Source organism: Petaurus breviceps, unplaced genomic scaffold (genome assembly GCF_028583685.1).
Source record: "Petaurus breviceps papuanus isolate PSGF00001 unplaced genomic scaffold, PetGlider_PUasm1.0 225, whole genome shotgun sequence".
Taxonomy (NCBI): domain Eukaryota; kingdom Metazoa; phylum Chordata; class Mammalia; order Diprotodontia; family Petauridae; genus Petaurus; species Petaurus breviceps.
Genome location: NW_027185889.1, coordinates 113,361 through 128,056, shown reverse-complemented (window position 1 = coordinate 128,056; position 14,696 = coordinate 113,361). Strand labels below are relative to the sequence as shown.

Below are 14,696 nucleotides of genomic sequence, written 5' to 3'. Positions count from 1 at the left end.
AGCAAAAGAATAAAAACAAATTATCTAATTTTAATGTTAGAAAGGACTTCAGAAGTTATCAAGTTTAGGGGTGGCCAGGTGGCGCAGCAGTGAGTAAGAGCGCCGGCCCCAGTGTCGGGAGACCTGGGATCCGTTCCAGGCTCAGATACTTAACACCCACACAAAATAACTGGCCATGTAACCTTAAGCAAGTTACTTAACCCCGATTGCTTTGAAAAAAAAAAAAGTTATCTAGTTCAATTTTCTTCCCAGAATCATTCCTTCTGTAGCACCACAGACAGAATGTCACATGCTATCTGTTTTAACTCTTCTAGCCATGGAGAACTAACTCACTACATAACTACTCACTAACTCACCCTAGGATCCTTTCTAGCTATTAGAAAATTCATCCACATTCTGAGTTAAAAAGCTGTTCCACTGTAACTTCCACCCACTGGTCTTACTCCTTCCATCTGGAGCAATAACTATTTGACAATGGCTCTTGTCCTCCCCAAAACTTTCTTTGGACTAATTTTTTTTTTGGATAAAAAAAAGTCCAACACAATGTATTTAATTACAGGCAATTCTCAACTTATGAATGAATTGTGCTCCAAAAGTTTATTTGGAAGTTCGTTGTTTGGAATCTGGACTACATTTTTCCAGGGAAACAATATTATAAGTGTTGGTTAAGTTCCCAGACCAGCTCACAAAGAGCTAATTGACCCATATTATAGTTGAGATATACCACTAATGTAAAAGTCTAAATCCTGGGTATGCTGAACAGGAGGCCTTCACAGGGCAATTTGTCCTTTTTTGAGGATGGGGCAACTATAGGCAAAATTTCAAATGAAGGAAACACTATCTCTGTCAATTATCTACTACCTGTCTTCACCTCTATTCTGTCTCATGCTGCTGCTGTCCCCTACCTCTCAATATCATCATGCTGCCCTATATTGGAGGGTGATAAATCCATCTGGTCCCATCCCCAGAAGTGTTGAAAGCAAACAAATTAATTTTCTCACATAAGTCCCATTCAAAACTTACTCCTCTTAGTGTAACTACCTCAGTAAGGTATTTGGAGGAAAGTAATCTGATTTTATTAATTTCCATTAAAATGTGAAACCATTTTAAAGGAGAATATTCATTAACCTGATTCAAGTTTTTATTTGGTAGAATTTCAGGTCCAAACTAAATTTTTTTTAGGAAACATAGAAGGAAAATGTTTTATGTAGGGGTCCTACACACAGCCACTCAGCCTAGCTTGAAAGAATAAATCAATTTACACTCCTCTAGACTTCTCTATTTTACTGATGTGAGCTCATCCCCTTTCATGCATAACATGACCCTCTGAATACCTGACCTATGGCGATAGCATTGTCATTCTCCCAAAGCTCCAATACCATTAAGGTCAGCTTTTACTTTTTCTGCTTCCTCCACCCTCTCACACACATAATTAACTGCTCTATCCTATCAATATCTCTAGCCTATGTTCTCCCCTCTTTACTGCTACTAGTCTCATCCCCCCCATCCTCATCCCCAATAAAACCTACTTCAGGTTCTTACTGCTTCTTCTCTGGACCACAGTAACAGTCTTCCAACTGAGCTATCCCCTCTTCAGTCCATCCACTGCTGTCAAAACCATGTACCTGAGGCAGAGTCTGATCATATTACTTTCCTGCTCAAAACATTTGGGTGGCTCCCCACTACCTACATACTAACTGAAATAAAGCTTCTTCACCTGGCATTCAAAGAAATCTTTTTACTTTCTAGTTTCAACTTACTTTTTCCTCTCCTTTCCTCCCTTCATATACTTGCATAAGTCAGTACCTATATGTGGAAGTGTTTCTGGCTCATCTCCATCTACAGAAATTAAGTCACTCCACACAGCATTCCTGGGATCATATAGCTTCATTTTCACTCAGAATATTTTAAGCCCTACCTCTTTACATACCCCTAACTTCCCACCTTTGGCTCTAAGAATTTTAAGCAAATCTACATTTTCATCACCTCTTGGAATAATGTCTCCATGAACTGTTGTATTATTCCACCCACCATCTTTAAAACTTCCTAGATCACACATAACTCATCTCTTCTGCTTTTGGTTCCATTATCAAAGGTAAGCTCCAAAAAGACAGAGACTATCTGGCTTTTGAATTTCTATCTCCAGAATTTAGCAGAATGATTGGCACATAGTACGCATTTATTGGGTGCTTTTGCAGTCTTTGCTCCAATGCCCTGATCAGATGCAACCTCCTTCATGACAGTTCCTTATCCCCCAGCTAGAAATAATGTCCACTTACCTAATCTCTCCTGCCACTATTTCACCTCTTCTATAAACTCCTTGGGCACAAAAACATGCACCTTTTCCACCTCTGCACCCCTAGGGCCTGGTACAATGTTTTGCCAACAACAGGTAACTAAATAAAGGATTTTAAAATAGAATTGAATTGAAAGGATGATGATGTGAATGGACGCTATAGACAGGGAAGCTGTAACATAAGAATTTATCAGTGTGTCTCAGAAACCTTCTAGCAATGGGGAGGTTTGCCCTGACTCAGGGATATTAGAAGGGTGATAGATGATGCATCAGGCTACCATAGGGCAATGGCAATATATCTTCATACCATCAAAAGCCCTGTCCTTTATTTTATACTTAAGTAACATTCTGATCTTAATTTCTTTCCTTAGACAAATATACCCACTGAGAAGCAGCATCATATAGGGGAATAGGCATGGATTTAGAGTCATGTGTGACCTTAAAAAGAAAGTCACTTAAGTGATTTCAGACTTAGTGTCTCATTTTTGTCATCTATAAAACAAGGAAGGTAAGACTAGATGGCCCTGAAGTCCCTTTCTGGGATTCCTAGAAATCTATGATCCTAAGAGAATGAGCCAACTAACCAACACACTTAGCCTGGGTCTTTAAAGGTTAATAAATGGGTCAGTTTGGTCAGTCAGAGAGGCCTATCCACCAATATACAATGGCTACTTCCTTCCAAGAAATGACCAAAATTGTATATAACTAGGGCTGACAGATAAAGAAACATTTCTGACTTCTGAGATATTTAAAATACTATGAGTTACTTTTATTTTTTCAATATTTTCTTTTTTGTTTGTTTTTGTAAAATTAAGCAATCATCTGCAATATTTACAGTACGTACAACTTTTTCTTTCACATTTTTTAAAATGTGTGTAACAGTAATGAAATTTGAAGATCTCTTTGTATTGCAAAACTAACAGTTACTTAGCACCTAGTTTCAAATTAAGCCTCCATTAAAGAAACAGAAGGTGTGAACCCCTGTGGCTGACATAACAGGAAGGGACTGAACAGGGAGGAAAAATACTGTATATAAGGAAAAACCCATCTGGGGAAGTCAGAACTTCTTGGGATGAGCATCTGAAGGCTGGACTGCTGCTGCTGGACTGAACTTTCATGGAGAAAGTGATTTTGATTTTTAGAATGGGAGAAAGTGATTTTGATTTTGAGAAGGAAGCTGCTGAAGACTTCTGAGGGCCAGCTAGAGGTGTTGAAGACTGAGGAAGCATGACTGTGCTGTTGGTATTCTGTACAAATGTTGTTGTGGCTTTGTTAATGTGCATGAATATTCTTGTGGCTTTGTTAAGCCTTGTCTTCCCAAGAACAGAGACTGTGAAGGATTTGAGAGGGACTGGACACAGTGAGCTCCAATGTGGAGCAGGAACTGCACAAAGAGCTGGACAAAAAGCTAGGAGCTTTCTGCCTTTGAACTCAGGTGGCAGTTGGTTAGGTTCCAGTAGGAGCTGGGAAAATGGAAGAGGAAGCATGGAAGCTGAAAGCCTGCCCCGAGTCAAGATGAAAAGACCTCTCTGTGGGTACTGATTAGTGATGAAATTGTGATTTACTTGTGACCGAGGGGTGGATGGCCTGTGTATTTTCCACTACCCCTTAAGAGGGTACTGAGTAGTGACTGATTTGTAACTTAGTGTGTCCCATGTGTGGAAGACTTTGACCTTTTGTACTTTATGACTGAATGACTGAGTGTAATGGGAATGCAAATTTGAAGATCTTCCCTGCCCCTAGGCTAAAGTGCACCAGAAGCCTGGGGAGGGAGGCTTGTTTTTCAGTAGATACATTTTGATTGGCCAGTGGGTCAATAAGGTTGTTACATTCTCTGAGCCAGGAGAAGGCTATATAAGCCCTGATGTGTAGCTTTGTTTTGGGACTCACTTTGAGAAGTGTTCTGTGATTTGATCTGAATTCTGGGAAGCCGTTGTTGAGAGTCCCCCGGCTTTGAAAAACCCAGATGTGGAAACCCAGATGTTGACTGGGTATGGATGTAATGGTTGGACAGTTTGGAAAGCTGTCTACTTGATCTGTTAATGTCTTGATAATTCTGTCTGTATGTTCTAAAGTTCGGGGTGCTGATCTTTTTCCCCTGAACTAGGTAAATGATATACATCTGACTGATTAAAGTAAGCTTGTTAACCCATTTTGAGTTGCTTTCCTTTATCAAAGCAGATCTAAGAACCTGTGGTAGCAGCAAACCCTGAGGACGCGCTTGGGGTGCTTGCCGCTACACTGAGTTACTAAGTGACTGACTGACTGACTAAATGATTGTACTTTGTTAAAAAATGTGACCATTTTGGTAAAAACTATGTGGCCATTTTAGTGATAAGTTGTTGAGTTATTATGACATTGTGAATGCTGCATTTTGATTTTCTGTGATAAGTTGTAATACTGTGAATGCTGTACCTTGATTTTCTGTGAATGTTTTGCCCTGATTTGTTATTGAATAAATAGAGAGCTCACTATACTATGTAATTAGAACCCTGAATGCTATTCACAGCAGCAGTCCTCTGGAAAGCTACTCATGCTTGGCTTTAAATTGTGCTACAAAATATCACTAGAGAATCATATTCTATACCACCCATTCCACAGGTACAGATAAGTGAAGGAAAATGCATTTTTCTATCTTTGAGTAACCTATAATCTCACTTCATGGTGACTCTGTTACAAAATACGTGACTTATTTTCATAGTCCTATGTGCTTTAATTAAATATTATAGATGCAACATATATACACATATTTATAGTTTTGTGAGTACAGCTAAAGAAATCAATAAGGAAAAACTCCTAAAAATTCATAATCTTTCCCATCCAATTTAAAAGTAACCAAATCAGAGAATTTAGAAAAAAATTGAGATTTTTTTTCTACAAGTGAGAGTTTATTTTCATCTCATTCCTAAATATGAAAAAATAAATTCTAGTGTAGCATATCAATGAATAATGAAATAAACTTAATATAAAGCAGTCTTTTTTTCTTTTTTTTTGCTATACTGTAGTGCTGTTTTTGATTTTAAAACACTCAATATTCAGTCATAAAATACTTGGCATTAAAAAAAGAAATTCTTGAGACTAAGATGCCTAAAACCAATCAATAAAGTTAGGAACTTTACATATTTTTCATTGAAGGGATTAAGAAATTTAGCTATATCCAAACATAAATATCAAAAATAATTTCACAAATATAAAAAAGTAATATCACAAGTATCAAAAATAATAATAGTACTGTAGCATTTTTACTTAATTTAACTTAACTTATTTGAGCCCTGGAGACTCAGTAAGATTAAAAGTTCCACAGAGGCACATTAACCATTTGGTATTAACAAGTAGAAAGTAGTTAGTCCAAGATCACTGCCACTTTTTTCTTCTGGAGAAGGATAAGTGATAAATTGTTCACAGTAAGAGGATAAGAAATGAAGTCTAAATTTACCTCTTTTATAAAAACTACAAGCATTAAATATGAATTCTTAAAATCAAATGATTAAACTGAAACACTAAGAAATACCAAAGATTTGCATTATATGATTTCTGGGAAACAATGATCTTTTGGGGTGACAGGATCCTAGAATCTAGAGCTGGAAGGTTACTTTGAAATCACAGAATCCAAGCCATCCCTGTTAACAGATGAGGAAGCATTTTTCCTTCCAGAGTGAGAGTTCTCATACAATAAATGGAGGAACACCAGAGAAAATATTTTAACAGATACCCTAAGCTATTAGTTAAATAGTAGCTATGAGGAACAGGGACAAATCAAGGCATTCAACTGTAAGACTGGTCTTTTGGCTCATGGTACTGACCTCCTGGATCACCAACTTCCAGATCAATCAAGCCCGCTGAGGAGCCTAGGAGACTCTGTCTTCTTCACCATCCCTCTGGGGATACCCTGATAAGCCCTCCCCCACTGCCAGCTCATGACTAGGTCGCCTTCTCACCCTACCTCACCTCCAGCACTGGGTCACTTTGGCTTCCAAAGATGAAGAAGATCTAACATCCTTCATGTCCCCACAGTCTTTTGTTTGACTCATTTCCCACTTCTCATAGTTTTGTGAGGACCAAATGACAAAACATGTCAATAATGCTTTGCAAACCTTAAGGAACTATGTAAATGTGAACTGTAATTTTTAATATTGGACTGGTAAGTAAGTGAACAAATATTTATTGGGTATCTATTATGGGCTGTTAAACTCTGAGGATACAAAGAATGACAAAATACAATCCCTATTCTCAAGGAGCTCACGATCTCAATTTTATGGGGGAAAAGATAGGCAAAGAACAATGTATGAAATATCTATATGTCGATATACATAAACACATATATACATATATACACATACATGTACATGTGTTTGCACATATATAAATACACATATTTATTACACAGTACAGACATATATAGGTATGTATATGTGCACACATACAGGATACATAAGAAATAATAAGATGGATTGGGAAAGTCTTCCTGAAGAAGTTGGATTTTAGTTGGGACTTGAAGTAAGCCAGGAGGCAAGGATAAGGCAGGAGAATGTTCCAAACATGGGGGACAGCCAGTGAAAATGCCCATGGCCAAGAGATGAAGTGTCTTGTTTGAGAGACAGAAAAAAGGCCAATGTCAATGGATCAGAGTATGCAAGGGGGGTAAGGTATAATATAGGACTAGAAAGGTGTGAGTGTGGGTGGTTGTAAGGGTTATGGGATATAAAGATCTTCCATGCCCCATTGGACTTGCTGACATAGCAGGAAGGGGCAGAGCGAGAGGAAGCGGAAGCCAAGCTAGAGTTCCTGTGGTGGCTAGCAGTGGCGGCGACGGCGGCAGCAGCAGCAGAGGCAGTGGCAGCGCGAAGCCCTTTTTGAGTCAGCCAGAATTTCTGCTAAGGACTTCTGCTGAGGACTGCCAGGGGCTAGAGCTGCTGGGAGCGTGCTTCCTGGACGCTGGGTGGTTGCTGTGAGTGGGGAGAGGAGGAGCTTTGCCTGAGGTAGCCTGTTCTGTTTTAAAGGCTTGAGAATGTGGGTGCTTTCTACTTTATCTACCTGTGCCAATGTCATAACTACTCTGATGGCTTTCACTTTCTGGTTTTGGGACTCAGTCTTTTGGTATTTTAATAAATTTTCTAGCTTATTCCCCCATATGGCAAGCTTGATGTATTTTGTGATGGATAATTATATCAGCACATTTGTAATCTCCATAGACATTGTGAATATGGCATTGCTCATACATTTGGCGACCAGGATGGGATCACAAAATGTCAGGCCTCTAAAGTGGGGCTTTAGAGGAAGAAATGGCTATTCCAGGATGGGAGGATTTGCCTTATTCTTCTCTAGCCAGAGAATGGGCTAAAAGCACAGGGCCCTGTGAAAACTGGGAACCAAGGCTAAAAGAGGGAGAACCTGGAGATTTGGAAAGATGTTTGAAAGGAATACCCATAGAACCAGGCAAAGAACTGGCAGGAGTGTGCAGGAGAGGCTGGGTGCTGCTAACAAGTTATCGCCTTATGTGTAAAAGTAGGGATAAGCTGATGGAGGAAAGAGTTCGGATGGCTAGAGAGTCAGCTGGTTTGCCTGAGGATTCTTCTGTGTCACAGCATTCAGAAGAGCAAACTGGAGGTACTCATGTGGTCCAGGAGCAAGCTACTGTTCATATAGCTAAAAGGAAGCAAAAAACTAGCAGAACGAATGTGCATGCAGCTTTTGTACAGGCTGGGCAGAGCTGCCCTGACAGCTTCCAGGGGAATGTGTGTGAGGAGAATGGAGCAAGGTTAGATGAGGAGTCTTCTAATGTAGAAGCTCTCCCCATACGAAGAAGAAGGCAGGAGAACCACCGAGGCAAAACAGAGTCCAGGGAGATAATTGAGGATTTCACTCAACAGGAGATCACTGATATATTGAGTAGATTTACCCAAAGAATGGGGGAGTCTTTAGTGTCTTGGATAGTAAGAATCACTGATGAAGGCGCCAGAGGAATAACACTGGACAATGAGGACTGTTTAAAATTCATAAGTATCAGTCAGAATCCTTTTGTACACCAAGCTTTTAGGGATCACCATATGCAAGGAGGTAACAACAAAACTAATCTGCTAGCTTTAGCTGCAGACGGATGCAAAAAGCAATATCCTACTGAATCTATGTGGCCTAGGGGAGACAGACCCTGGTACTCACTTAGAGACTGTATGAGAAAGCTAAAGGAGGAGGTAATGAAAACTGCTATCATGATTGGAGAAGCAAATGCATATTATGATACCCCCCTAGGAATTCCTCATAGAAATATCATAGTGAAGACGGCTCCTCCTGCATATAAGCACCTAATTCTGACTCTATTAATTGGAGAAATAGGGCACCCTCTTTCAGAGGTGCTGGATAAGATTTCACAATTAAGCGATTTAGGGGAATGGGAAAAAGACAAATTGCCTCGAGAGAAGAGTATACAGCCAGAGGATTCAGAGACAAAATAGACCAACAAGAAGGGAACTGTTTACTGCTCTATTAAGAGCAGGGGTGGACTTTAGAAGAATAGATGGTATTCCAACTGAAGAGCTGCACAAGCTGTACCAAGAAAAGGTACTTAGCATTAGAATGAACAGGGAAGCAGGAACCACCCCTGCAGGTATTTCTGAATCTGAATCTTTGTATCCAAGTTTGCCCCACCTTCAGGGGGAATAGGAGATAGGCCAAGCCCCAGCCCACATAAAAGAAATATGCAGAAGAGATTGCAGACCCCATATTGGTTTAACAATATATTGGAAGAATGGATCAACTACTGTGACTAGGGCACTGCTTGATACTGGGGCTGAGGCCACACTTATCTATGGAAACCCTGATAAGTTTAAACATGGAACTCCTATTACCATCACAGGTCTAGGAGGCACTGAAATATCAGCCAGACAAGTTAAAATAACAATGAAAATTGGGCAGTTACCTAAGAAAGAATATTCTGTGGTTGTTGTACCCATTCCTGAATACATCATTGGAATAGATGTATTGAGAGGCATGACTCTGAATTTACCTGAAGGGAGATACCAATTTGCTGTGAGGAAGATAGGAATTAATACAGTTTTAGTGGGAAAACTAAAAATGGACCCAATCACTTTACTTGAACCTTCTGAAGTAATTACTTTAAAACAGTATCGTGTGCCAGGTGGGCAAGATGAAATTACCAATACTATAAAGGAATATGTTGAAGCAGGAGTGTTAGTCCCTACAACCACAAGATGGAATAATCCTGTCTGGCCAGTAAGAAAATCAGATGGGACATGGAGAATGACTGTGGATTATAGACAGTTGAATAAGGTGACTCCTTCGTATGCTGCTGTTCCAGATACCATCACCTTAATAGAAAGGATCCAGAAATATGATGGGACTTGGTATGCAGTTATTGACTTGGCAAATGACTTCTTTACCATCCCAATAGACCCTAAACAATGGGACCAATTCGCTTTCACTTGGCAGGGTAGACAATATACTTTCACCCGCTTGCCACAAGGGTACATACATAGCCCCACTATTTGTCACAGGATTGTGGCTGAACAGTTGGATGAATTAAAGCTACCTGGTGTACAGCTTATCCACTACATTGATGATATCATGATACCGGGAAAAGATGCAAAAGAAGTGGAAAGGAGTTTGACCCTTCTAATTGAGCATATGAAAAGTAAAGGGTGGGAAATTAACCCTGCAAAGGTTCAAGGACCAGCTCAAAATGTGAAATTTTGGGGTATACAATGGAACAAGGGGCTACGGGAGATTCTTCATCAAGCCCGACAAAAGATTAAGGATTTTCCTACCCCCACCAATAAGAAGGAGGCCCAAAAATTCATAGGATTGTTTGGATACTGGAAGCACCACATTCCACATTTGGGACAGATTTTAAAACCTTTATATAGAGTCACACGTAAGAAATATGAATTCGATTGTGGACTTGAGCAGAGTAAAGCTTTTGAAGAAGCCAAGGCTGCCATACAATTGGCCCTAGATTTCTGGCCCATGCAAAATGGTCCAGTGGAATTGCAAGTGACTGTACAAAATGATTATGCAAACTGGAGCTTATGGCAAAAACAACAAAGCCGAAATGTACCTTTGGGATTTTGGTGTAGGAAACTCCCTTCATCTGGAGTCCAGTGTACACCTTTTGAAAAGCAGTTGTTAGCTGCATATTGGGCTTTGGTGGAGACTGAACAACTGACTCTGGGCCATGAAGTGATATTAAGATCTGGAATCCCAATTATGACCTGGGTAATGAATACCCCAGCTTCTCACAGAATTGGACATGCCCAAGAGGCTAGTATAACCAAATGGAAGTGGTATATTCAAAATAGAGCGAAAACAGGCAAAAGCGGAGTCTCTGCTCTACATGAATCTGTAGCAAACATAGAAATTGAGAGGAATGACACACCCCCTGAGCCAAAGCAACAGTTGGTACAGTCCACTGTAAAATGGAATGAGGGATATGATGTATTAACTGAGGAACAAAAGAGACACGCATGGTTTACTGATGGGACAGCAAAATATTTGGGCCAAAAAAGACATTGGAAAGCAGTGGCCTATAACCCATGTCCCAGAAGGACTTTGGAAAGTACTGGGATAGGTGCAAGCAGCCAATATGCTGAACTTATGGCAGTATATCAAGCGATCAAAATAGAACAAGGAGGACAGTGTCATATATTCACTGATTCATGGGCGGTAACTAATGGGTTAGCTACATGGATGCCCATGTGGAAAAATGAAAATTGGGAAATTCATGGCAAACAAGTCTGGGGCAAAGAATTATGGGAAGATATCTGGAACCTGTCTTTGGTCACTGACTGGTCAGTTTTTCATGTAAATGCTCACGTGGCCCCCACCACACCAGAACGTGAGTACAATGCTCATGCTAATCAACTGGCAAAGATTGCTCCTGAACATATTGTCCCTACTTTGACAACAACTGATGATCTGGTATTAGCAAAATGGGTCCACCAAACAGCAGGCCATTTGGGGGTCCAGGCCACACACCAGTGGGCACAAGATCGAGGTATTAGTATCTCTCATTCACTGTTAAAACAGATAGCAGAAGAATGTCATATATGTCAACTGGAAAAGGAGCGAACTGTTCCTCAGGTAGTAACTGGACAGATAGCAAGAGGAAAAGTCCCAGCCCCAATCTGGCAAATAGATTATATTGGTCCACTACCACTGGATAAAGGATGCAGATTTATATGTACTTGTGTTGACACCTATTCAGGTGTACTAGTAGCTTGTCCTTATAAGAATGCAACCCAGAAAAACACTTGTAAAACTCTAGATCTCATAAGTCTATATTATGGAACCCCAATGCAGATTCAAAGTGACAATGGGTCACATTTCAAAGGCAATGAAATGAAGAAGTATTGTATACTAAACAATATAGAATGGATATATCATATTCCATATTATCCAGAAGCATCTGGGTTAATTGAAAGAATGAATGGATTACTGAAAGAACAGTTGAGGAAGTTAAGTTCCAACAATTCATATCAACATTGGAAGGATAATTTGTTCATGGCTTTACGTAATTTGAATAATAGATCATTGGGAGGAAGTACACCTCTAGCCAGAATGATGACCCCCAATCTGCAAATTAGAAAACAACAAACACATAAGATCCCAAATAATGAGTATTGGACCTTGAGGCCAGATGTCCCAGCACCGTACCCAGGACCACCTGGTTAGGTGGGGTATGATTTACATTGTTTAGAGGACTTTTGGTTGGACAGAAGAGAAATAAGAAAAATCTCCACTGGGATATGCATAAGAATCCCTAAAAATCACTTTGGACAGATTTTACCCAAATCAGGATTAGCAGCTCAAGGAACACATGTATTGGCTGGAGTAATAGATTCTAATTATCAAGGAGAAATTGTTGTAACATTCCAGAATTTAGGTGAAGGGCCCATACAGATTCACAAAAATGATAGGATAGTTCAAGTGATTATCATTCCTTGTAAAACAATACCACTTGTAAAAACTGACCCTCCTTCCAAAATAACTGTCACAGGAACTGAAGGATTTGGTTCTACTGATAGAATAAAACCAGGAGCTAAAGTATGGGTAAAACGGAAGCCAGATGATGTTCCAAAGGCTGCAGAGATTATAGCATATGGGAGGGATAACACTGTAACTATTGTTTATTCTGTAGAAGATAATTACAAAATTGTACCCTTAACTCATTTATTCTACCATGAGTGAGGCTACAATAATCTGGTTGTCTCTTTGCTTCTTCTTGATTTTTTGTCTGTTCACCTTGTTTGCTAGATTTGTTTCCGCAGGCTTGGTATCCTCCACCTGTAGACCCCGGATAGCTTAAACTGGGTATCACCCCCTGTCTGCAACTGTGATGTGTCACCCTTGGACCTGCCATCAAGCATATTAAGAACTGACCTCTCAAATGGGACCCCTTAGGACAGGGACAGCTCTACATCCGATTTCAGCAGCAAGTAGCCATAGAAGAAGAGACTTTCACCCCTTACCACAAGATTTTGGGGCCCCATTTGTTCGGGGTGGGGGGAATGATGGGGAGCTTGTGCTCAAGCCCCACCCTAAAATATGGTTTTCTGTGTTTATTGTGTACTATTCTTGTTATATTGTTGTGAAATTTTGTTGACACCATTTATTCCTACTGTATTTTTGCCAAGTAAGGGACATGAAAGATCTTGGGGCCGAATGTAAGGGTTATGGGATTTAAAGATCTTTCATGCCCCATTGGACTTGCTGACATAGCAGGAAGGGGCGGAGCAAGAGGAAGCGGAAGCCAAGCAGTGGCTGCGACGGTGGCAGCAGCAGCAGAGGCAGCGGCAGCGCGCAGCCCTTTTTGAGTCAGCCAGAATTTCTGCTAAGGACTCCTGCTGAGGACTGCCAGGGGCTAGAGCTGCTGGGAGCGCGCTTCCTGGATGCTGGGTGGTTGCTGTGAGTGGGGAGAGGAGGAGCTTTGCCTGAGGTAGCCTGTTCTGTTTTAAAGGCTTGAGAATGTGGGTGCTTTCTACTTTATCTACCTGTGCCAATGTCATAACTACTCTGATGGCTTTCACTTTCTGGTTTTGGGACTCAGTCTTTTGGTATTTTAATAAATTTTCTAGCTTATTCCCCCATATGGCAAGCTTGATGTATTTTGTGATGGATAATTATATCAGCACATTTGTAATCTCCATAGACATTGTGAATATGGCATTGCTGATACAGTGGTGGTGACAGGAGCAGGAATGGAGGTATGGAGGTAGGGGAGTAGGGGTAGTAGTGGTGGTTACAAAGGGCTTTGAAAGCCAAATAGAAGATTTTATATTTAGTCTGGAGGTGAGAAGAAGGCATTGTTGTTTACTGAATAGGTTGTGCTATGATTTAGACTATACTTTAAAAAATCACTTTGGTGGCTGACTAGAGGGTAAACTGCAGTGAGGAGAGCCTTAAGGTAGGCAGACCCACCAGCAGACTACTGCAATAGTCTAGGGTTTCAGTAATGAGGCCCTGCACCAGTGTTAACAGGGTCAGAGGAGAGAAGGGGCATATTCAGGATATAGTGCAAAATTGAAATTGACAGGAATTGGCAATAGATGGGGGCGGGGTGAAGAGATAGTAAAGAATTAAGGGTGGAAGTAGGTTGTGGGCCTGATGGACTGGGAGAATGGTGTTGCTCTGTACAAAAATAAGGAAGGTAGGAGAGGGGTGTGGAAAGGGAAAGATTTTGAAAGAACTCATCCTTTTCTCTAATAGCATGACTCTGGTTGGAGTCTAATAGATTGAAGGAATTCTGTAATAATAATAATAATAATGAATAGTCATAACTATAATGCCCTTGGAGTAAAGCACTTATAATTATATAACATGTTCTCTGTACTTTATGGACACTAACCTTCAACTATCATTTAAAGCGGAGTCCTTGAGTTTATATGGGTCACAGACTCCTTTGACAGTCTGGTATAGATATGGGATCCTTTATCAGAAAAAAGGTTTTAAATGTGTAAAATGAAATATACAGGATTAAAAACAAAAAAATTATATTGAAACACAGTTATCAAAATATTATGAAAAAAAGTTCATGTGCTACTACAGGTCAAGAAACCCTGATTTAAAGATCCCATAGAAGTTAGGAGATTAAAAGACAATGAAATATTAACATGGCAGATTTTTAACAACCCAAAACAAAAACAGGTGACCTTACCTGCTTTATGCAACAGAAATCTGCAATACAGCCTATAAGTTCTGACATCACCTGAACTTCATGAGATTTTTTGGCATTCATAAAATCATCCGGTTTCACTTTATTACCTGGCCAAAAAAAAAAAAAAGCATAAGGTTTAAGATCCACCTACAAAAGAATGAGTTTAATTTGAATCATTGGGTATTTATGGTACATAGTTTCACAATTACATTCACATAACACTTCCATTTGGCT

The 14,696-nt window shown here is 40.0% G+C and overlaps 1 protein-coding gene across 2 annotated transcripts in view; it reads right to left on the bottom strand.

Moving 5' to 3' along the window:
- METTL25 (methyltransferase like 25) overlaps positions 1 to 14,696 on the bottom strand; it is a 151,679-nt gene that overhangs the window by 99,707 nt on the left and 37,276 nt on the right. For both annotated transcript variants that reach the window (XM_069095094.1, XM_069095093.1), the window contains exon 3: positions 14,463 to 14,569. In XM_069095094.1, coding sequence (XP_068951195.1) covers positions 14,463 to 14,569 — 107 coding nt within the window. The remainder of the gene's footprint in view (positions 1 to 14,462; positions 14,570 to 14,696) is intronic.